Source organism: Macrobrachium rosenbergii, chromosome 28 (genome assembly GCF_040412425.1).
Source record: "Macrobrachium rosenbergii isolate ZJJX-2024 chromosome 28, ASM4041242v1, whole genome shotgun sequence".
NCBI lineage: Eukaryota > Metazoa > Arthropoda > Malacostraca > Decapoda > Palaemonidae > Macrobrachium > Macrobrachium rosenbergii.
The window spans coordinates 10869835-10892895 of record NC_089768.1 but is presented as its reverse complement, the minus strand read 5'-3'; the positions used below and the strand labels follow the sequence as shown (position 1 = coordinate 10892895).

At 35.2% G+C, this 23061-nt stretch overlaps 1 protein-coding gene across 4 annotated transcripts in view; it reads right to left on the bottom strand.

Moving 5' to 3' along the window:
* The window catches only part of LOC136854030 (mitochondrial potassium channel ATP-binding subunit), a 90141-nt gene that overhangs the window by 10347 nt on the left and 56733 nt on the right, over window positions 1-23061 (bottom strand). For 2 of the 4 annotated variants that reach the window (XM_067130029.1, XM_067130030.1), the window contains exons 2-10: window positions 15057-15143; window positions 13403-13475; window positions 11625-11738; window positions 9630-9812; window positions 9210-9374; window positions 8590-8735; window positions 6738-6813; window positions 5198-5338; window positions 2311-2469 (exon numbers count right to left, since the gene is read on the bottom strand). In XM_067130029.1, coding sequence (XP_066986130.1) covers window positions 2311-2469; window positions 5198-5338; window positions 6738-6813; window positions 8590-8735; window positions 9210-9374; window positions 9630-9812; window positions 11625-11738; window positions 13403-13475; window positions 15057-15115 — 1116 coding nt within the window. In that variant the 5' untranslated portion in view covers window positions 15116-15143. Of the gene's footprint in view, window positions 1-2310; window positions 2470-5197; window positions 5339-6737; window positions 6814-8589; window positions 8736-9209; window positions 9375-9629; window positions 9813-11624; window positions 11739-13402; window positions 13476-15056; window positions 15144-17591; window positions 17937-21534; window positions 21581-23061 lie in introns of those variants that run through there. The other 2 variants (XM_067130031.1, XM_067130028.1) reach the window with 2 other exon arrangements.

Here is a 23061-nt window from a genome sequence, read left to right as displayed (position 1 = left end):
AATATCTTACACCTGCTCTTATATTCCCTAATAAGTATGTAAACTTATACATTTTACAAATGCCTAACCTACTCTAAGCAAACTGATGAATTTTTTGCAGGGTACAAACAGAGAGTAATGGAACTTCAAAGGGAAAGAATGACCGCTGTTCCACTCACAACTTATTATTTTACTATCTGATGAATCCTACATATGGGGTCAGGAGGTGGGGCTACATGTTATACAAAATTGTGACATTATGGAAGATTAAATATAAATGAACACGCAGATAACCTTAAAAATAAATCGGTATTCACATCACTGCCAAGAATAACAAGTTGAGTAGCATTTGTCAAAATATGAGGATGTGTCAAATCGTGACTAATAAAAAGGATATAAAATCATTCTAAATTGTTCCTATGACTGAAGTAGACAATGAGACTGAACTAAAAAAAAAGAGGATAGACTTTTTGACAATCCAGCAGTAATCCTAGTATTGTCAATAGTTGCACCTTCACTGTCTTACTGATATTAAATATTAGGGCTGGAAAAACATAAACTGCCATGACTTTTGATATATAACAAAATAATAAAATGCCCCTTGAAATGTTTGTATGTATTTAAGCAATATATTCTTTTCAATAATTATGCAAATTAGCTTGGATCAAGGACAAAAACATCAAAATATTCCAAACCCCAGTAAAAGTGAAAATAACACAGTGCTAAAAAAATGCTACTAAATCGTACCGATATGCTTTGTTGACCCTTTATGTTAAAATTATACCTAAAGTATCATTGCAAAATTACATTTAAAAGACAAAATTTCCTTAAATCATCAAGTATAAAAAGCAGTGTGTATACTGCTTGCTCCTTTTATCAGCCTGAGATTATAGTTTCAATCATTGGTCTTTTGCAAGTAGGCAGATGGAAGTCAAAATGTCACGAAATTTCAAGCAAGCATGCAGAAGACTTTTAAAATAAATAAATTATTAATTGCATGGAAACTGGGAAGGACTGTTGAAATATGAGGATTCTGAAAAACGAAGGCTAACACAATGGTTATAAAATACTATCACTTTAAACTTTATAGGCTGCTGGCTGAGAAAATCTGTATCAGTTACTGTTCATATGACAGAAGTGAACAATAATTCTTAACAAAGCAAAGAGAGTAGATGTTAAACACTTATGAGTGAAAGAGACAGAGAACTAACCAACCAGATCCAAATGCCAAAATCAAAGAGGGAGAAATAAGATGAATAACCACTTTGTACAGAAGCCACCCATTACACCAGTCACCCCAGTGAGGGACAGGAACAGAAACCCCTGACCTCCCTGATCAATACAGCCAAAGAGAACCCAATGTCATAGGGTGTGAGCTTTACAGCAAAAACATCCTGTGTCGCAGCAACTGCCTAATGACAATTCAACCCACCCAGACTTCCGCTAACTTTTAACCCATTCCCAGTTATATACATCTGTACACCTTTGAATTCTATTGCCTCTATATATGACTGCATGTTTGCAGGCTGAAAAGTAAGAGATAATAAATACACAAGAGAAGAAATACATCTTTTCATGTCCTTCAGAAATCTGTTATATCATGATCAAGTGGGTCATTCAATAACTTGGTCCCAGCAGGACTAAAACCTCTAGAGCACTGTCAGGTACTGAACCTTGCAAAAGAAAAGGTAAGACTGTTACAATTAATTGTATCTCCTGTATTACACAGTGACTGGTATATAATCAGGGAACGTCTGTATGCAAATGATGATAATTATGGAAAATTTCCTTAAGTTATGTGCGATAAGCTAATCGAATGACAGTGCCAGATTCCTATTAAGATCTGAAATAAGAATTTTAACAGAATTCAAGATTTTATCCAATAATTTAGGATGCAAGTCAGCTACTGAAGACCAGATGTACATTTGACTGATACTTCTAAACAGACTACAGCTATTAGGTTTGTGTTGCATACACATGCTCCAACATGATAAAATAAATTCTTCATTAAAAAAATGGCTAAAAAAAGTAGTATACTGATGATTCAGGTTCCCTTCCCCAAGAAAATATTGTTTTTACTGAAGCACCGTAAATACTTAATTGCGTAAAATCCTACAAACTATATAATGCTAATGATTAAAATAGGCACAATAAGCTATTCAAATGACAGTGCCAGATTCCTACTAAGAACTGAAATAAATACTCTAACATAATTCAAGCTTTTATCCAAATTATAAGTACTGTACCTACTTATTATTACTGGTAAATTTTCCTTAATAATACATCAATTTCTTTTTCTACCATAAACTTGAAACCCTTTCATTACTGTACCTGGAAAATTCCAATGCCAAAGCCAAGGTTTTCATTGACTTGCCTTGACTTTGCCACTTCTCTGGCAAACAATTTCTGTTCTTCATCTTCCATGGCAAATGCTCTTACAGTTCTCATATTACTAAGACACTCATCTGCTACTCCTGTTGCCTTTGCTAGCTGAAAATTTGGGAACCAATTAACTCAAATTACAATAATAAAAATGTGAACATAACTAAATTTAAATTTCTACAATTTTTGAGCAGTACACTGCCAATGAATACATGCTGACAACACTAAAATGTTTTTTCAAACAAAAGTAATTTTTCTATATACACCCAATACTTGTACTTTAGCTTATTCAAGAAATCTGCATGAAGATCAGACATGCAACTGTTCCAATAACTTGTGAAAAACTTTATGAATAAACCAAAAACACTGCATAAGTAAGAACACTGAAGGCTAGTATATGGAATGATAAGCCCCAGGCATACTATTGGGCTAAGGCTAGAATTTGCAATTAAAACAAGGAGTACAAGGAAGCACAAAATCAGGTTTTCAAAGTTCACCTAAACTATGTAGATGAGGAGGAGGTGACCTTTATACAGTACAAAAGGAACATCTCTAACATCCATTGTTCTTCAGATATGATAGAAGACACCTTCAAAACTTCCAAGAATTCCCCTGACAATGCTAGCTTCCCCTTATCATAAAAGTATTAAAGTAATATCCGTATGTGCCACAACAACACTGACCCCACTGTTCTCCTCTCTTTCCTAGACTTTTATTTGCGCTAATGAACCATGGGTAAAGAACTGTTACCAATACTAGCAGCATTTATTCCAGCCACTACTCACTTCTCCTTGGAAGAGGAAAAGGTTAAGACATTCACCTATTCTTAAAAGATAGCAAGCAAGTTGCAGAAGGAAAAAAAATCCTGTAAAAATTAATTACCATGAGTGAACATTAATGGTAATACAACTTCAAACTTATGCTACAGTTGTGACTGTTTGATGAACGTATTGCTCTTGTTATGAATCAACAGGAATCTAATTGTTCATGGGTATCCACTAAGAGATCAAGAGTTCTTATCCAGAGTTCAGCAATGGGAAAGTGAATAATAATTACTCTCCAAGGAATAGTTAATGACCTGACAACTATCATGACACTGGGGCTTTCCTGGACAGGTTGACAGATTAAGATGAAGCTCAAATGGTCGTAGGTGATTTAACTTGATACGTTCTTAATGGTTCTCTGGACTCCTGTGATCAGAATGATGAGTGTGTTGGAAATAGACATAAAAAGAGTTAGGAATACACTGGCTTCAATTATGGGGATTCTTTTAGTGGAAATGGCCAATGAAGTCTTGCCTTAACTGACTCTTCATCTAAACTTGCCTGGGTTGACTCCTGTTATCTAATCCTGCCTTGAGTTTCAGATATGAATCAGGGGACACAGAGATTGATGAAAAAAATCACTAAACTTTTGATGAAGAATGCAAATTTGTGGAAAACACAAAGTGACGAAGATGAAGTGGAAGGCAGAAGAGCTGCAATTAATTCACACATGGATGAATCAACCACGAGCAAGAGCTGATCCCAGAACACCGATACCTTCTTGAGATGAGTAACAAAAGAGGCATCCAATGAATGTAGCACTACAACAAAGGAGAGGGCGATGTATTCATCACAGAAGGAGGTAAATAGGTAGGAGGTGTAAATCCTGAGGTCAAAGAAGAAAGTAATGAAGAGACATGAGAATCCCTTCCAAGAAACTGGGAGATCACCTTTGGAAGGGAACTTCCATGGATGCGAGGTTTCATAAGGCAAGCAGACGAGGGGTTGAGACCAGAGACAGCTTACACTCCTGTCTTTGAGCTTTTGATGAAAAGAGGTGACATCAAAGAGACACTGTTCAACAAGACCCGAGTTTCACCAGCCACAGGCATATAACTATGAGATGAGGTGTTGAAAGAAGCACCACTTGTGGACTTGGATAAATGATGCTTATACACCAGTCTCTGAGAATAGAAAAACCACTGATCCATGGACCATCCCACACACAAAACACACAAACATACACTGAACAAGATTTTAGTGGTAAACACTGTTGTCCCAACACAAAGGGCACTTCAAATTTTTTGTCCTTATCCAAGGACAAAATGAGGGAGCTACAGGCCCGATTGTATTGATTGTACTTGCACAAAAAATAAGCCCTAGAAAGGGGAAAGATATCACAACATAATAATAAAAACAACAACTTAACATCATTAGCAGCAAAATTAATACACAATAGAATGCCTGGAGAGAAACAAAGACCCAAAGGTAAGGGGATGGGATTAATATTCTTCCTCCTCCACCTATCAAGATTCTGTTGCAATAATAGTTCTAACATTAAGTGGTAATTTGTTGTAATGATAAGTCAAGGAATCCTAGAATCTTCTAACCTAAGAATATCAATTAAATTTACAAGTTAGTTTTCAATGTTCATAAAGAGAACTGATGAATTTTAAAGAAATAAAATATAACTAACCTTTCTATTTTCAACCTGAATCCTTTACAAAAGATCTAACACTAAACTAAATTTTCACAGAAGCAAGAAATGGTGCAAGGTTCAATGACTGTAAAAAAGAGTATAACATACATATATCTAATGAGTAGTATGTGACATATGCAAAACTACAAACATAGGAGAATGTATTTTGACAAACCTATGCTTTCATACTTGAGGGTTTAGGTGAAAGTAGAGGAGGGTTTATCCTACAAAATTCTAATGTGGTATTGCCATTATCTTTAGAAAATGTGAGTAGGAAGCTGACAGTTTGAACTGAGACATAAAGATACCTAATGTAATGGTTTCTGTGAAAGTCACACAATGGAATACTAAAGTATGCAAGATTTAAAACAACCTGGTGCTGGGCTCGTCTGGATAATGAACGAAGAAGAGATCCAAGGGCTGTGCCTATACCGATGATAATTGGTATCACAACTGCAGTCATACCAGCCATTTTTGGTGAAATAAAGTATAGTGATGTCCCACACCCTATAATCTGGAAAGACCGAATGAAAAGGATAAATATACTTATGTAACAAATACGAAATAAACAAAGCTAAGGAAAACAACCTTTTTAAAAAAAATGTACACAACTGTATGCATACTTTGTTGTTATACACAATAGCTAACATTTGCTTCAGAGAAAGTTAAGGAGCACAACTTAGTAAATATCATATATACACTACTGCGGACTTTTCACTGTGAATAATTCCCATAATTTACTTCTGATTCTAGAAACTTGAATCACAACCAAACCTTAAAATTTCATTATTAAATATATATCCACTGATTAAGTATCTGTAGAGCCAGTTAATTATTATGCTACAAATGTCATTTAATGTTAAACAACATTTGTAGCTTAATGTTTGTAAGTATAAAAAATGTAATGGTGTATGTGATAAAAATATACATTTACATATGTGTCTTTTGAAAATTAGTTGGCTGAGTGAACACTGTATACCCAGTGACATTTCAAGAAAGCAATTTTTCATTAACATATAAATACTACTATTATACATTTTTTATTACAATAATGACAACTGTACCTTCAGTATGCTAAAAAAAACCTTAAATCTATCCAACATGAATAACTCATATTGTTCCATTCTTAAAATTTTTGTATATAAAAACCCTGTATGGGCAGTTTCTTACAATGAGCCTTACATGGCACACCACAAACAGCACTAAAGGTTCTATGAAGCAACTCTTGAACCACCACCACCTCACCCCACAAACCTGCATTGCTTTCTGACTCTTATTTTTCACTTTTGACTTCTTCCAACTAGCTGTCCGACTTGTTTCATTATACCTTGCCCAATTTTTGTGTTCAATGTTAAGAAGAAATCCTTATGACAGGGCCTACGAGAATATCAAAATGCAATTCAGATGTTTCATATTAACCTACTTTACAACAAATTTGATAAGTAAACAACAGGACAGTAGTTTGTAAAATTGAAATAGGAAAATCAAGTTGATATATGAAAACTGAACATTGCTAGACAGATAAAATAAAACCTCAACCCAAACACAATAAGAAAGGAAAATGTGTCATGTAAGGGGCACAATGCACAGTACAAAGACAAAATCAAAAGGTAAGATTCAACATAACCAGAGATTAAAAGAGAAAGAAGACAAAAAATATTACATTTTTAAATAATACTGATGCCAAGCTCTCATTATAAATACTGTACTGAGAAAATCTATAAAGAAATATATGTAAGTATGCAGAACAAGGCTTCTTTGAATTGATTTTAGTATTCTTAAAATTACATTTTATTTTAAAAAGTCTAACCAATGTCCTGGTGAATAAACTTTTCACCACTGTGACGTGACAAAGTATGATCAAACTTATAAGAGAATTATGCCACATCTGAAGTCCAAACTAATCAACGTACCTGAGTAACACTACGAAGACCTTGAGACATGCACATTTTAAATGAGCTCTTGAAATCTTGAACATCACCACTCAGCCTAAAAATGAAAAATAGTGATATAAAACTTTGATTTGATGTCAGACAAGTCAGTAATTTGCTTTGTTTGCTACAGTTTTTCCAAATAATGTTGCTGTGAATTTCCAAAGAGAAACAGGACTCAAAGTTTCAAAATGCAGTTATCTCCTGAAGAGATTAAGTAAGATCCAAATTCTTATCTGAAAAAAAAGAGACAGGTGGGTAAATATAAAAATGGGAAAAATAAGTTATGCATAAATATCAAAAAGAAAGACAGAAAAAGCCTACAAGAGCTTCAATAACATAAATTCAAACTGGTCACAACTAAAATTACTGGATGCCTATTTCACTGTGGCTTTAGAGGGCTTGTTAAAGCTATGAAATACAATGCCGCTTGATGTGCTAGACCATTTCTATAATCTAAATGCATTCATGGACACTTTCATGATTTACTTCAATTAACACATGTCAGAATTAGGCAAGCAGCAGATCTGTTTTCCACATAACTTTACTACAGAAATTAATATAAAAACTATCCAGATGATGTCTCAGGATTTTTCTTCTTCCTTCTCCAATCAACCACAGCAGGACAGACACGACAAAGTCCTCTTTAGTTTCCTTCCAGAGAAACAAGACTGCTGAAGCAAGATTACAAAAATACTGAGGAGGGTGTTAGAGGAAAGGTAGATGAAACTTATTAAAACTGACTGGTTGGTTGAACTCAACGCCAGAGAAATTCACAACAAGAGAAATTCTTACAATGAAGTAGAAATCATCCTAGCATCCTAATGATAATCCTAAGTAAATATACAAGCTACTATATGGGTATACAGTATATATATACAGTGAACCCCCTGTATTCGCGGGGGATGCATCCCACAGCCCCCCGCAAATAAGTCAAATCCGCGAATGCTTAAAACCCCTCTAAAAACACTTAGAACTGCCCATTTTGATAGCTTAAACCAAGAAAAACTCTGTAAAAACGCTTATACCCGAGTATTTTAATAGTCTTATCACAAAAAGTGCATTTATTCATGAAAATTATATGAAAATACAGTAATTAGTGAATATTTCTCAGTGAAAAATACCATGAATGGGCGAATTTCCCGCGAATGATGGCTAGATATGTTCCATAGAGAAACCACAATGCGTGAGTCCCATGAACCATGAGAACGTGAATATGGGGTTTACTGTGTGTGTGTGTGTGTGTGTGTGTATATATATATATATATATATATATATATATATATATATATATATATATATATATATATATATATATATATATATATATATATATGAATGACATCTTAACAAGAGCTATTTCTTTTGTCTATTTGGAAGGCAGTTCCTCTTTACAATTCCTTTAATGGATACACATAGATCCTATCCCTGTGATTTAGAGTGAAGGTTTTATTCATAAAAAACATGAAATTCTTTATCAATTAACTACTAAAAAGATAATATATATTTCTGTTCAAGTAGAAATGACTGGGTGGTGAAGGAGACATGTTGAGGCACAATTTCAGAGGAACATTTAAAGTGCCATTTTTTATAGGATGCAATTTATAAATCATATATTAGAGAAAATTTACAATTTCTTTATTAGAGACCCTGACTGAGTTGCATGCAAGATTTTATTGCTTCTGTCAAGCACTGCTAAAAGAGACACATACTTCACCCAGACAACATGAATATCAGCTGTGTTTACTGAATCTTAAGCTAACAAACAATTTACGGTAACACCAAACTGAATACTGAATGACATGCAGAAGCAAGAAACATGTTGATATCTTACCTATTAACTAGCTCTCCAGTTTTATGTTTATCAAAAAACGACATATCTTGCTTTAAAAGGTTATTAAAAAGTTGCTGTCTAAGATCGTCAGCGAGGCCCTCACCCATTCTCGTCAGAAAGGTAATATACGAAAATGTGAAAAATGCCTGCAAAAAACAAATGAGAGTTCACAAGAAAACAGCTTTAACACTAAAGAATGAAAAAGAAAGAGCTCTGCCAGGGATAAAAAAAATTATTTATTGGTAAGAAGGCACTGATACTTAACAATTTTTAGAACTGAGGTATATTTTCTACAAATAGCATATTAATGTGCAACTATTCTCAAAATGTTACAAGAATAAAATTCATAAATACAAGCCATTGTCTTACACTGCATATACCGTACTGTATGTATATATATGTGTGTGTGTGTTTGTGTGTGTGATAGTGTCAAAGAATCACAAGAGTTTACTTTTGCATTGCACAATTGTCTAACATCCTTCCCTCAGGAAACTGACTTTTCATGTGCTAAGATTTTCAGTTGTTATGCCACTACTGTATGAAATTTTATGAATTCATTACAATGCGTACAACATCATGGTGGTGCATTCAAAATAGTACAATTATGACAGAATAATTACCTGAGTAATGTAGTACTTAACCAATTTCATTGATGGAGTGTACACCTCTTCAAGGTAATTTTTACCTTCCCTTGCTCCTTCTTGACTATACCTAGCTAAAACATTCACAACCTCACCTAATAGCATAGGCACCTGGATATTTGCCAGTGCAACAATGAGAGCACTCTGAAAAGAAACATTTCTAATATGAAAATCTTATTGTTCACTAATAAGTACTTGACTTGATAATTGCCAAGCCTTGTCCAAAATTATAATAAACTATAATTGTTCTTAAAACTGTTCTTTCATCTGTAACTTAAAAGATTTCAAGTTTTAGAATCCAAAGAACCACTATAATAGGCAAATTACTAAAATTAAAACCACATTCAAAAGTAGGCTAAACTTGGAATACTGAATCTGTCACTAGAAGATAAAACTTACCATCATAGCTGCCAAAAAGTAATGGAATTGTGGTTTAAGCAACTTCCAAAAGAATAACCAGTCAAATGGTGGATCTTTTGAGTCAGAAATGCTTTCTGCTCCTTGAACCCTGTCATGGATTTCTACTGACACAGAAGAAGGACTGGTAGCTTTGCACTCAACAATGAATTGTGAACTCAGTCCCTGTAAAAAAGGAAGTCCTGGTTACAAACAGAGAAAAATTGTAAAACGTTAAGCCTTTGCTCTAGAGCAATTTGGAAATCAAAACAGGAAAACTACAGGAAAACTTATATACAGGAAAACTTATATTCAAATAACCAACTGATCAACAAAAAGCTACATAAAAAGCATTCATTTCACAATAAACGTTTACTTGTAATGAAGCCCATTTTGTACATCAAAGATATTCCATAAAAATCAGGCCTCCAGAAGAAAAAGATGAGGATCAGCAGTTGATGACAGCCTTTCACACACACTTTAGGATCCTCAGGTCTTAAGCAGCCAATTGCCTGTTCTTGTGCATGCTGCAATTCCATAGTTTGCAGTTTGTTTTCAACTTGCAATCTTTTTTAATCTTTTCAGTGTAGCCTTCCCTTGCCTTAATTGTCTATCTCCTTTGTTTTCCATTAACTGTAAAAGAATTTCTTAGTTTTTGGAAGATTCTGTTTCTTTGACAGTGGAAGATTTTTTATACACATGACAGTGACTTTTCACCAAACTTTAAAGACATAATTTAGCAAGGAAATTAATGTCAGTACTTTTATAGTTTTTTGAAGGGAAGTTCTGCTGTGTGTCAACAGGCATTATTCCTTCCTGTGTAACTGTTTATTATGGTTCTTTCAATGCTATGAGGTAAGTAAAGCCATTAAATTTTAATGGGTTCATTAGCAATAGGCTACTTACTGGAAGCTGGTATTTCTGTAGTTTACTACCAGCAACTTTTCCAAAATGCTTAAATGAAAATAAAGACATAAACTTAATATGAATATGTGAAGTAGATCACATAGCCTGTAATTAATTGCAACAAGCAATAGATTAAACATATGTACTAAGCACAAAAAAGTAATGAGCTGCTAAGCTTTCCATGAAAATTCTAATTTAAAAACCTACATGAAACTGGTACTGAAAAGACTTAATTCTAATTAATAAAGGACAGATGAAATGGACAGTCGTTCAAATTAAAGAAAAGGGAGACTAAGTTTGCAGAAAAAGATCCAGCAGTGACACTACAACAATCACCCGGAAATTCAGACATGAGGCACTTATTACACTTAGAGTATTTAAAGCCCAAAGGACCCAAATTATACACAATTAAAGCAAAAACATCACAAAAATGAAGAAATAATTAAGTAATACAAGAAGAATAGTGAAAAAGAGCTAAATCACTAAAAGAAAATTGAGAGTAAAGTTTAGGAGAGGAAAGTCAACAGGTCTGGGTCTGCAAAGTGTTAGTGGGACTTCGGAACCCAGATGTGAAGACAGAGCTGGATTCATATTCTTCTTTTGATCATGCCTAGGTGTGACACCTGAAGGCACTTGTAAAATGAAGGCTTTTTAGTACCAAACCAAAAGACAATCTAGAGGGGAACAAATAACTTTTTGCAATCTCCTTGACAAACAGAGAAAATGCCCATTTCTCCACAGGCCTTGTTATAAATACGATGTGAACTGCATTCTAAAGATAAAGCCATTTAAATGGCTGGGAAGACATAAGGTTAGCAGGAGACTGCAAACAGTAATGCCTCATAAGAATAAACATGAAACATTCTACAGAGAGGAGGTACTACACAAGCAACATTATGTGTAATAAAACATCGAGGGAAATCACACAATTTTCTAATGCATACATACAGTTAACCAATCCATCAGAATTCATCTAAAGAGTAGAAGGATAAAAAATACAACAATGCATGCAATCTCTCAAACACAATCAGTTTATTAATAATAAATAAATTAGCAGGACCAAAATCTATTGCAGTACTTCTTACCACATACCTTCACTCCAATTAGTGATCCTCCACCAATTGACAGTCTAAGAAGAAAAGATAAGGAACTGCCTTCCTTTGATGATCCTTTACTTTTAAGTGACTGCATTCCATACTTTTGTAACTGGAGGAATAAAAAAATAAACATGAAACAGAAGGTAAAATATTACATTATTGCTCTCAAATTAACAAAAATAATGGCCCTTAAAATATGAATACAAATTTCTGACATGTATTACGGGCTGAGTTCAAAATGTACAGTACTTCATCAACAGTTAAGTGACAAAACTTAAAATAAAAATTGAAAGATAAAAGAATTATTTACACCATAGTGTATTTTAAAACACGTAAACTTAAACTGAAGAGTATAGAGGATCAAGGTATAAACAATGTGAGAGCAATCCAAGATTTAAGGGCATGGATGATGTGGTCACTACCCATCATGAAACAACTACTGAGCATCCAAGATGTCACCAATCCCAAACAACGTGGCACGTATGATTCCTTTGATCATTCGCAATATAATTAAAAGCTGTTAGATACCATCAACTCTCCTTGATGAGATATAAATGTTTGTAGTACACAAAGCCTCAAAACTATGAGTTTTTTTTTCATGCTTCCTTCATTCATTCATTCATACATTCATCAAAAATTTTTGAAAGCATTGACAACATGAGATACCGTTGTGTAACCAGTGCTATCATCTGCTGACATAGTTAGCACTACAAACTGCTAGCATTCAATATGGAGATATAACTGTTCAGTTCAACCTTGTTTGATCAGAACTTTGCTGAAAGTCACAAAGAAGCAAAGTGTGTAGATGGAAATGAAGAATAATGAAATAATATTTGGAAACCAAAACAAAGAACACAATTCAGACTCATCTTCGGTGGACCAAATTAAAATCCTAAATAACCTCTACTGACTAACTTTACAATTTATTTGAGGAAAATTAACATTCTAAAATAATTTAATTTTTCACAGGTTTTTGCTCATCCCAGAAGCAAAAAGTTGTTTGCTAGCCTTTACAGAGCTAATAAGAATACGTGAATCAGTCAGCAGGCTATGAGACTCAACTACAGCAAGACTGCAACTTCATTAGATAGCCAGCCTCTCCATTAATTTTGCAAGAAAAGAATTAAAAGAATGACTCTCTGAGTACTCCTCATAAAATCTAACTAATGGAGCAGAAAAAACCAGGTCCAATTTATTTCCCATTTTACTTACATAAAAAACAAGATCTTTCTTGCTGGGTCTGCTTGGATAAATTAATGTCAAAATTGACAGGTATCAAAAGAAAATTTTAGACAAAAAATGAAATTAAAGCACTCAGATACTGCAGCAAAGTAGCTGCAATGAGTTTTCCTTATCATTTTGTCTCAAGAAAGCATTTTAATAACTGAAGTATCATGATGGCTTATTTACAAAATAACACTTCCAGAAACACACACTTACCAAGCCCTTCCATACTGCAAAGAAACATGTTTAGGCTGTTGGATACAGCATTCTACCTAATACAGTTAGTCATATTAGCAGCAAGCAACAAGTTCATGATAGCAGTCCTTAGACAACTAGTTATTAAGGCTATTACAATCTAAATCAGTGGCATGTACTACCTTTATGCCAGTAGCCTGGGGAGGCAAAGATAAAAAAATGTTTCCGAGTTCCTTTTATTTATAACTATACCTTAAATCATGTTTGAGTGCTCTGGCTCTTAAGTGTACTAAAAAAAAAAGACCCAAGATATATCTAATAATCTCAATAAAGAAGCAACAATACAATACTTACGACTGGCTTCAAATTAGATAATTTCAGTTCACCTAAAAATGGATGACTCCATTGACAAGAAATATGCCTCAGTCTGAAATAAGTTCAAATTTGCCAATTATATCTCAAAATAATAAAAAAAAAAATTCATATGCATTAAATGCATAGTAATTGGAATAATGCAATTTCATGAAATTAGCTATCTCAGAGTAATCAAAAGTATTTATATGCATTAAATGTGTAATACCCAGAGTAAAAAAATCACAAGCTTCAAGATGATTTTAATCATTCTACATGTGCTATGCACAATTAATTTTGATATTGAAGACAACTCAACTTGAAATAACTGTCAATTAGTACCAATCAGAAACTCATAATCAGGGAGATACCATTACAGGCAGTCCCTGGTTATCGGTGAGGGTTCCGTTCTTATGGCATGACAATAAGCAAAAATTGCCAATAACTGAAAATCAGCAATTTTTTGCCGATTTTCGGTTATTGGTGCCTCTGTTAAGTATGTATCAGCGCCAATATGCGATTATTGGTGGCACTGAAAATTGCCGATTTTTGTTGCTAGACAAGCCCCGAAAAACCAGATCACCGATAACCAGCCCACTGATAACCGGGGACTGCCTGTATTCACATAACCTACAGTAAATGATAAACTACTAATTATCATCATCACCATTATACTTTCCCTGATCCTGTATCACTTGCATAGCTATTTTGTACTATGACAATTTATCAGTCTTAAAAAAATGAAATTATTTGAAAGCAACATGATTTGGGAGAATTGGTGAAAACTACTAAGTATAAAATGATTTGGTATTTCTGCTGCTTTTATTTAATCTTACATAACACATAATGTTCAAAGATATGGATGCCTTATATAAAAAGATTTAAAAAGCTCTTAATACTCTATTTAAATCTGAGAAGATCAGTAATGAAAAATTTTATACACTTCTGGATTTTAAGATAGTACTACAGTATTTAAAGATATGTTAGTTTTATTGATATAAAAATATTGGCTTACTGGAGTTCACACTTCATTATGAAGGGGACAAACTCTGTACTATCTGTTTTTATCATGAAAAACTTTTCCCAACATATCTCAAGTCTAACGTCCAAGTGATTTTTCTTGATAAGTACAGTATGGAGATACAGTATTTTGCTTCGTGACCAAGGGTAACAAGATTTAAGATAATTGTCAAATATACACTTCTGTAAACTCCTTACCACCCACTTGCCTCAATGAATCCCATTTGTAAGATGATGAAACTGATGCATCTCACTGCTCATGGGGCCTATAGTAAACTTTTGGTTGTTTAACATGGAGCTAAGAAGACCTTTCCATGTATAAATACTTAAATGTAAGAGACAGACTGACTCACCATACAAAACACAGCATACAGTTTCAGGATTAAATGTCCAATTTGTCTAACTTTGTGGTATTTCTATTTCTTATTACCCTGATAAACACACATCTAAAGAAAATAGGAGTACTCTACAGTTTTTGAAAAACTGAGACAATCAAAATCTACCTCTTGATTTGATCTTTTAGACACTGGGCACACACAAAAATGATAAAAAATGTTCACATAATGCTGTTATTCATATTCAGACCTAAATATAAATTGGTATACAAAACTAACAAATCATTTGAGAAGAAACTTACCTCTGCCTTAAACTAGTGTGAGTTCTGGAAACTCTGGCTCCCCACATCAGCATACTCATCTTTAGGTTGATACAGGTTATATATTGACTGTCAAAACAAAATAAAAAATGTGCAGTTTTTTAAAAATTGATATCAATGCAAAATTTATAAATCAGTACTTTAGCTATTCTACAGTACTTGTATGCATACACAGTAATTAACTGAGAAAATATGTAATACCCAAGTCAGGATGAACTATGTACTTCTCATCAGTGAGTATCCTCCAACTGAGGAAGCCATCTGCACACTACATCATCAAAAAGCATTGTGAGTCTCAGCAAATGAAGTCAAGACAATAGTGCTCTCAACTGTATGGGATGTTTGTATGTATTACGCACAAATTACTCAACAGTTTTCACTCACTAAAGTAACAAACTAATCTCTTGCTGCACTGTCTCCCAACCCTTTCAAAACAGGTCCTATTCTTTTTTCTCCTTTTAATACCACATTCTCTGATCTACTTGATGACCATCTAAGTGAATATGGAGCCTTCATGGTATATTTTTATATTGTTTTCTTCACCCACATTATGGTTTCATGTTTTCCATAACTGTTTCATTATCTTTTCAGCATATGAAAACATCAAATTTTCTTGTTTTCCAGTTTAAACATATTTTTAGACTTTTCACACTTTTCACTCGCTGAGATTCAGTGTGAGAACTGCTCTCTTTTGAATAAGATCAAATGGGAAACATCAATTATTACAAAAGGTTTATGATCATAACATTTTACTTCAAATGCTCTTCATACTTAAAGTATAACCCTCCCTGGATGCTAAAAACCTCCGTCTTATTGTTCCAAAGTAAGTGGAAAATACTTGAGAACATTAAAGGTTACTATGAACCAATAATTCAAGAAAATGGGCAGGTAATAGTCATGAATGACCTTCTTGCAGACAGTTCATTAGTCACAGCTAAAAAATCCCACTGAATTATTCAAACTTTCCAAAGTTACAAAAGCATCCTCAAAAGCTTGAGGTAAGTAGTATGCATAAGGAAAGTTAAGAGGAGGAAGTCAGGTAAGAGAAAACCCCATAAATTTGGCTAGCTTAGGGAAAGTTATGAAGGATGTACTCCTTAATTACTAATGCTGTATTTACATGTTTTTTTCCTCATGAATTTGCTCCTTGGAATTTTTGTGATTACACACACAAAGCATATACTTTTTCAGCATCAATGCAGTGTCCCATAACTGTCAAACATAGGAGCATGGGACAAACAAACACATAAAGTTTGCCACAACAATAGTAATGGTCAAAACTGCAAAAAAGCACAAGCTAAGCAGTCAGAAATATGAGATTAATGTGTTTGGTAAGAAATCAATTTGTCAGGCAGAACTATACAGGCAACTCTATATACTATGACAATCTAATTTCTCTTCAACAGAGCATCAAATTATACCAACAGTGATGGTGACTGATGGTTTTTTTATTGAGGCATGTGAAGGGCAATTTATAAATATGCAGTGTAAAAATATCTAGTGATTACAGAAAGGATTCCTAATTTTTCTAAGCCCCACCTGATCTTTCCAATGTCTTTGTTAGCTCTCTTTTACTTCTTAAGGAGTCGTTGATAACCTTTTGCCCAAAGTAAGTGCTTGCTCCAGAAAATCATACTTATGCAATCTATAATCTTCAACTCTCACATAACAATTCAGTGACAAATTTAACAAATAAAAATTCAAAAAACATCCCCCAGGTTAAATTTCTAGATATTTTAAGCCATTTGGTGAGACTGACTACGAGGCCTAAAAGGAATTACTGTACTGTACAGTACTGATATGACTAACCACAAAACAAACAAAATTAATAAAGTATCCATCATTGGTTAATGGCAAGTGTCCTAATTAAGAAAAAGATACAAAGATGTCAACACAAACACAGTCTTAATAAAACACAGAAAATATTCTAAAAAAAAATTGGCACACTAGGCCTATGTAAAGTTAGGCTTGAATTTCTGCATCATTATCCATCACACCAATAAAATGTTTCTTGATGTAGGCTACATGATGAATATACTGTTTGTGTATCACTCCTCATCCTAGTGAAATAGTACTGGATAAAAGCCTAGGTTAAACACCAATGTTAGGTTAGGATGTATTCATCAACTACCAGGCCTTTTGCCATGGCCCATATTTTTAATCTTTTTCTGTCCTTATGAATGTTACTGAATATAGCCTACATTTGAATCATTCCCTTCCTATGGAAGCCTCTGAACTTCTCTTGTTTTTTTTAGCTATCTGTTTTCCAAACCGAAAAAAAACCCGTTCTCCATATTTGCTGAGGGTCCCCCGAATTGTTGATTAGCCAGTATAGTTGGGGGAACACGAAAACCCATTTTGTCACAAACAACAATATTCTAAACGATACAGGAACCCATGGCATAAGCAGTCTGAAAAATATACCTAGGCCTATGTGGGTCGTGTGTGAGATGAATCAACTCATGGCTACTAGATATCTTAGGTATATCTTAATTCAATAAATAAAACTGTTCGTACCAAAGGCTCTCATGAAGTCCGGTGCGATGCAGACTTAAAGCTGAACCCTAACTTTTCGTAGTTATAGGATGTCAATCGCAATGGAATTGTTGCACTGTGCAAGAAAGCTCTCCTCTCCTGACTAGAGTCAATGTAGCTGTCTTTATTTATCTCTCCGGGTAAATAGGCATTACGCAATACAAAACTATGCAATCAGCTGTTCGGTAAGTAGGTCAGTAGTAGTAATTCGGGATGCCAAAAATGCAACGGCTCTCCAAAGCATGACTCCCTTATTTTATACTTATCTCACTAGGTCTGCATCTTAATTTTCTTTCTCGTGTTTTCATCACCGTGTAATTTTTCCATGTTCAGTGCAATCTTATCATTCCATCTATCAGGAAAACATGAAGTTTCCTGAGTAAAAAGTCTCCATTCAGGTGTAAACTTAATTCTTACTCTAATTTTTCATTCCTCAACAATGTTTCCCGAGGTTTACTCCTCCTCCTTTCACGTCAGCATATAGCCCCTCCTCCTTACGTTATGCTTTTCCTACCGTGTATCTCAAAAGTGTTTCACGAAGTCTTGAGGGAATAGCAGAATCTGATACATTTTCCATTTAATTCTCTCTCTCTCTCTCTCTCTCTCTCTCTCTCTCTCTCTCTCTCTCTCTCTCTCTCTCTCTCTCTCTCTCTCTCTCTCTCTCTATTCATTTACTTGTTCCTACAAGCTTCCGTCTATTTGTTTTATTATCTTGTCCGCTCTTTTAACAATTCTTGCAAATTCTACTTCTTCAAGTATTATAATTGATTTTGAAGATTGTTTTGTAAGACACAAGGAAGGACTGCAACTCTTTTATTAAGTTTGTCCCCTCACCTTACCTTCCAGAATGTACCTTATATCAGCTAGTTTTATTTCAAGAAAACATGACGAAGAAAAGGCATCTTAAAACTGTAAAGTCTTTGTGTGTCTTTTATACAAGATGGATTTGTTTTAATATGGATTTACGAGAGATCGACCACATTTATGTAATGGTTGGCAAAACTGCTGATGACGTTAATAGCTTTGGGTGGCTTTTGTGTGTACTGGAGTATTTCTGGCAAAACGGGAGTAATTTGCAGTCCAATAAGTTAATTCAATATCTTATCGGATTCGCCCATGAGTTTTCCGTGAATCAGTGCGTTGTAGTTCGTCGTTTTATCACTTCTCGAATAATATTTACAGACGTTTATGATTGAATGCCAGGGGCTTTCTCTATACGGCACTGTACTTGGCTTTGTGGATTGATGCCTAATGTGGACCCAAAGTTAAGTGATGTTTCTCTACGCTTATGATAACATAAATGGGTCCGGGTTCGTCAGTGGAGTACGTCAAGATGAACAGAGCGGGTTAAGGCTGATTCACATTATACCATCACGTCACCGACACATCACGTCACGTCACCGTCCCATCAGCCGTGCCTTGTATACTCACATACTTTGATGTGACGTGGTGTGTCGGTGACATGATGTTATAATGTGAATCGTAGGAAGGCTTTTGTCTCTTCTGAAGAGCATAAAATAAGTAACAGCGAGCTTTTTTTTTTTTAAGTTCAAAGTACAGAGTTGATTTTTCCTGTACAGACTAATTCTACTTCATGCACACATTTTTTTTAACGGGTGATGTACATCAGAACAGTGCCAGTTACCTATATATCATTCAGAATACAAAGAGCAGCCATTTCATTTCCTTGATATGTGCATTGTCACCAAACGATAACAAAGAAACTGTTGTACAGGTTCCTAGGAATGGTAGAAGATCTGTTGCATCAATTTTAACCGCTGCTGTGGTAAAAACAACCAAAGTAAAATTTTCTTTCAAGGTTAACTATGAAATAAAGGCTGTCTTTTAGTTTTCTAACACGAAAACTATTGTGCCGGCTTTGTCTGTCCGTCCGCACTTTTTTCTGTCCGCCCTCAGATCTTAAGAACTACCAAGGCTAGAGGGCTGTAAGTTGGTATTGATTATCCACCCTCCAATCATTAACCATACCAAATTGCAGCCCTCTATCCTCAATAGTTTTTACTTTATTTAAGGTTAAAGTTAGTCGTAATCATGCTTCTGTCAACGATATAGGCCACCACCGGGCCGTGGTTAATGTTTCATGGGCCGCGACTCATACAGCATTATACCGAGACCACTGAAAGATATATACAGTTGCGGTGGCCTTGATTATACGCTGTAACGGCTGTACAGAAAACTCGATTGCGCCGAAGAAACTTCGTTGTATTTTTACTTGTTTTCACTTGGTCCGATATTTATCAAGAAAAGTTTGTGTGTACAGTTTGAAGAGATGGTATGCTTTTTGCTACCGTGTTTGTGCCAATAGATAGAGCCGTTTGTGTAATGTTACTGGTCGAAAATGTTTCAGCCGAAAGTTTACCGATGGTCCTACTGGACCAAACTGGAAGGCCTACTAAAAGGACTGCGGCGCCCTCTTGGGTTTGAAATTAATACGAAATCCTGTTTCAAAAGGATTCAAGATGATTTGCTGAAGAGCCATTTTTTCTTAATTATCATTTCGTACAATAATGTTCAAACAATTGCTAGCAATGCTAGGTCATAAAGATTGCTAAAAAAAAGTGTCTGGATACGACAAATGTCGGTGCTACCAACCATTTTCAAGATTTTTTTTTTTATAGTTTATATCGAAAATGTAATTCCGCATCATGATAGTCGACAGGAAGACCTAGCCCAGTGTTCTCAACCTTTTTCATCCTATGACACCCAAAGACTCTTCAGGATATTACCGTAACCCCTATAATAAATTTTGAAATGGTGAACCTTGTCAAAAGTTAAGATAGCAAGTTGCACTCACCAAACTGGTAAAAGCCCAACTGGCTAATCCAAATATATGAAAATAAATTATAATCTCCCGAACCTTTTGTGACCCCCTGGGAAACCCCAAATGACCCCCCAGGGGTTCACGACCCCCAGGCTGAGACCCGCTGAACTGTCCTAGCCGTTTCAGCTTTCGAGAGTACCAGAATTTACTCAATAATTAAATGCCACTTGCTGTGGCCTAATTTCAAAACACTGAATTGCAAATGATTGGAGTCTGGTCTCTGCTATGAGATTATCGATGAAAGATTAATTACTTTGTCTTATCTGTACAGTCAATGACCTTTGGCGTCATAAACATTTTGTTTGCTGGAACCCGACTTTATTCTTGAAAAAATAGTCTTTCAAATGACCATCAAAACAAAGCTGTGAGAAAATCTGGTTTTTATGTCTAGTGGTACACTTCCATTGATGAAAAATGGTTGACGTAAGCTGCTGATCACAGGAAAAAAGTTATAAAAAGGAAACTGTCAGCTAACTGATCGATAGGAGACACTCCACGTAATGCTTCCGTTGACACAAGGGGGAAAGGACGGAGTGGGCGACATTTTCCTTGAAAAGTCGACTTACTTATTACATAAATACCTGTAGGATCGTGATAACATTTCCACGTGAAATATCCTCTTCGTCCTACCCTCGGAATGACGTGTATATTGGCTTTAATTAATTTGCCGAGTATTATCCCTTCAAGGCAGGATTAACAACCTCTTCAAGTTCTCTCCCCTCTATTGGGACATATTACAGAATATATTAAACACTTGAGGCTTAATATCACAGATTCTGATGAGATGCGTCACAGCCCTTCACATTCTAACCTGAGCACTGCCATGGCCACAAGCTTTCGGCTCTTAGTGAAAACCGAAGCCAAATTCATTGGTACACCTGTAAAATTATGCTAACTAAAATTAGGAGGCATCGCCTTCGGGATGGATTTATGTCAACTAACGTTCTCAAGGTTAGGAAAAATAAACAGATTCAAATCTGAAAGGAATAAAGGCTCTTGTCACTAGCTTTACATTATACTAGGTCTTATATTCGAACTCTTAAGCTAAGCTGTAATGACGTTCAGGAAAGGAGTTGATATTACCGAATACAGAGAACATTATATTTAGCAACGTGTGTTAACTAAAATCTCCACTAAAAATATGGTTCGAATGTATTTAAACGGACACACACACACACGCGCGCACAACAGAAATATATATACTGTATATATATGAAACTGTTAGTTAATCTGCCTGACAGCCTTTTAGAAGGCTTAAATGATAAGACATTCGTTATCCCTATAGTTTATGATTTGTTCAAAGTGCTGTTCTTGAAATATAATCAGTTAAGCAGCACTGCATTGAGGAAAAATCATCTGTTGTAAAATTCTCTTTCTAGACAATATAGCAGAACTGCATTTCTACACGTGCTTGTGCTTGAAGAATCTGCAAACTGCTAACGTGATTGATTGGTACAAGAGACGAATGGCAAGTAATCATAAAGCAAAAAGCGAACAGAATTATCAGCGCATTAAAACAAACCCTGAACTGAACTTGTAAGTATCCGAGCGATAAAGATAAGATAACAATCGTAAAAACTGTGGCCTTGAAATCGAGCAAAAGATCATATCAGCAATTTGTACTGTATGTGCTGAGGGGTAGGACTTGTGTCTTGGTAAAATTCATGATATTAAGAGAGTCCTTCTCGATTTCGTTTGTATAAAACATCGTTGACTGGCATCTGGCCCCCTCCTAAAAAAATTGTAAGAATTACACGCATATCACCAATTCAAGTGCATCTCATTTATTTATAAGAGTGAGGAAATGAATACTTATGAATACAGATAGCATTAGGGCTGGCTCCGAGGAAAAGAACTATCTGATAGCCAGTGTGATAGACACGTCGTTTCGAGAATATGTTAATTAGATCTTCTCCTCTCGAAGTGAGAGAGAAAGCAAAGTGTAGGGCCCAATACAATTTCATTATAGCTCGACGCATCCTCTGAGAACGAAAGTCATTAATGCTTAAAAGGACTTAGCCGGTAAAGACGTTCATTTTTCTTCCATGCTATTTGTTGCATCGGCTTGTAAAACAAGCGTGACAGGTAAAGTTATTATTCCGAAGGCCGTGACGCATAATCTATCCGTAGGAACATGGGAACGAGATAGAGAATCGATTTTGACGGCAGAAAAAGTTAACGAGCGTCTGCAATTTAGGACTAAAGCTTGAAATTAGTGGTATCCCGGGCGCCAAAATATTGGTTGCTATTAACCTATTAACAAGATCAGGGACCTCAGGAGTCCTTAGGGACTCGCCTTCCTTTAGATCTAGCGGCCTGGGCGCTTATACCGTATATCGCCGACCTTGGTCGCGGTTGGTTAACTCTTGTGACGATGCTGCAATCATTACCCCTTCACACGCCAATTACTTCGTTGAAGCTTGACGCTCAAAATAAACAAGTAAAAAATGCGCCGAAGTTTCTTGGGCAAAATCGAGTTTTCTGTACAGCGTATAATCAAGGCCACCGAAAACAGATCTATCTTTCGGTGGTCTCGGTATAATGCTACATGAGCCGCGGCCTATGAACTTTTAACCATGGCCAAGTGGTGGCCTGTCCTATTTCGTTGCC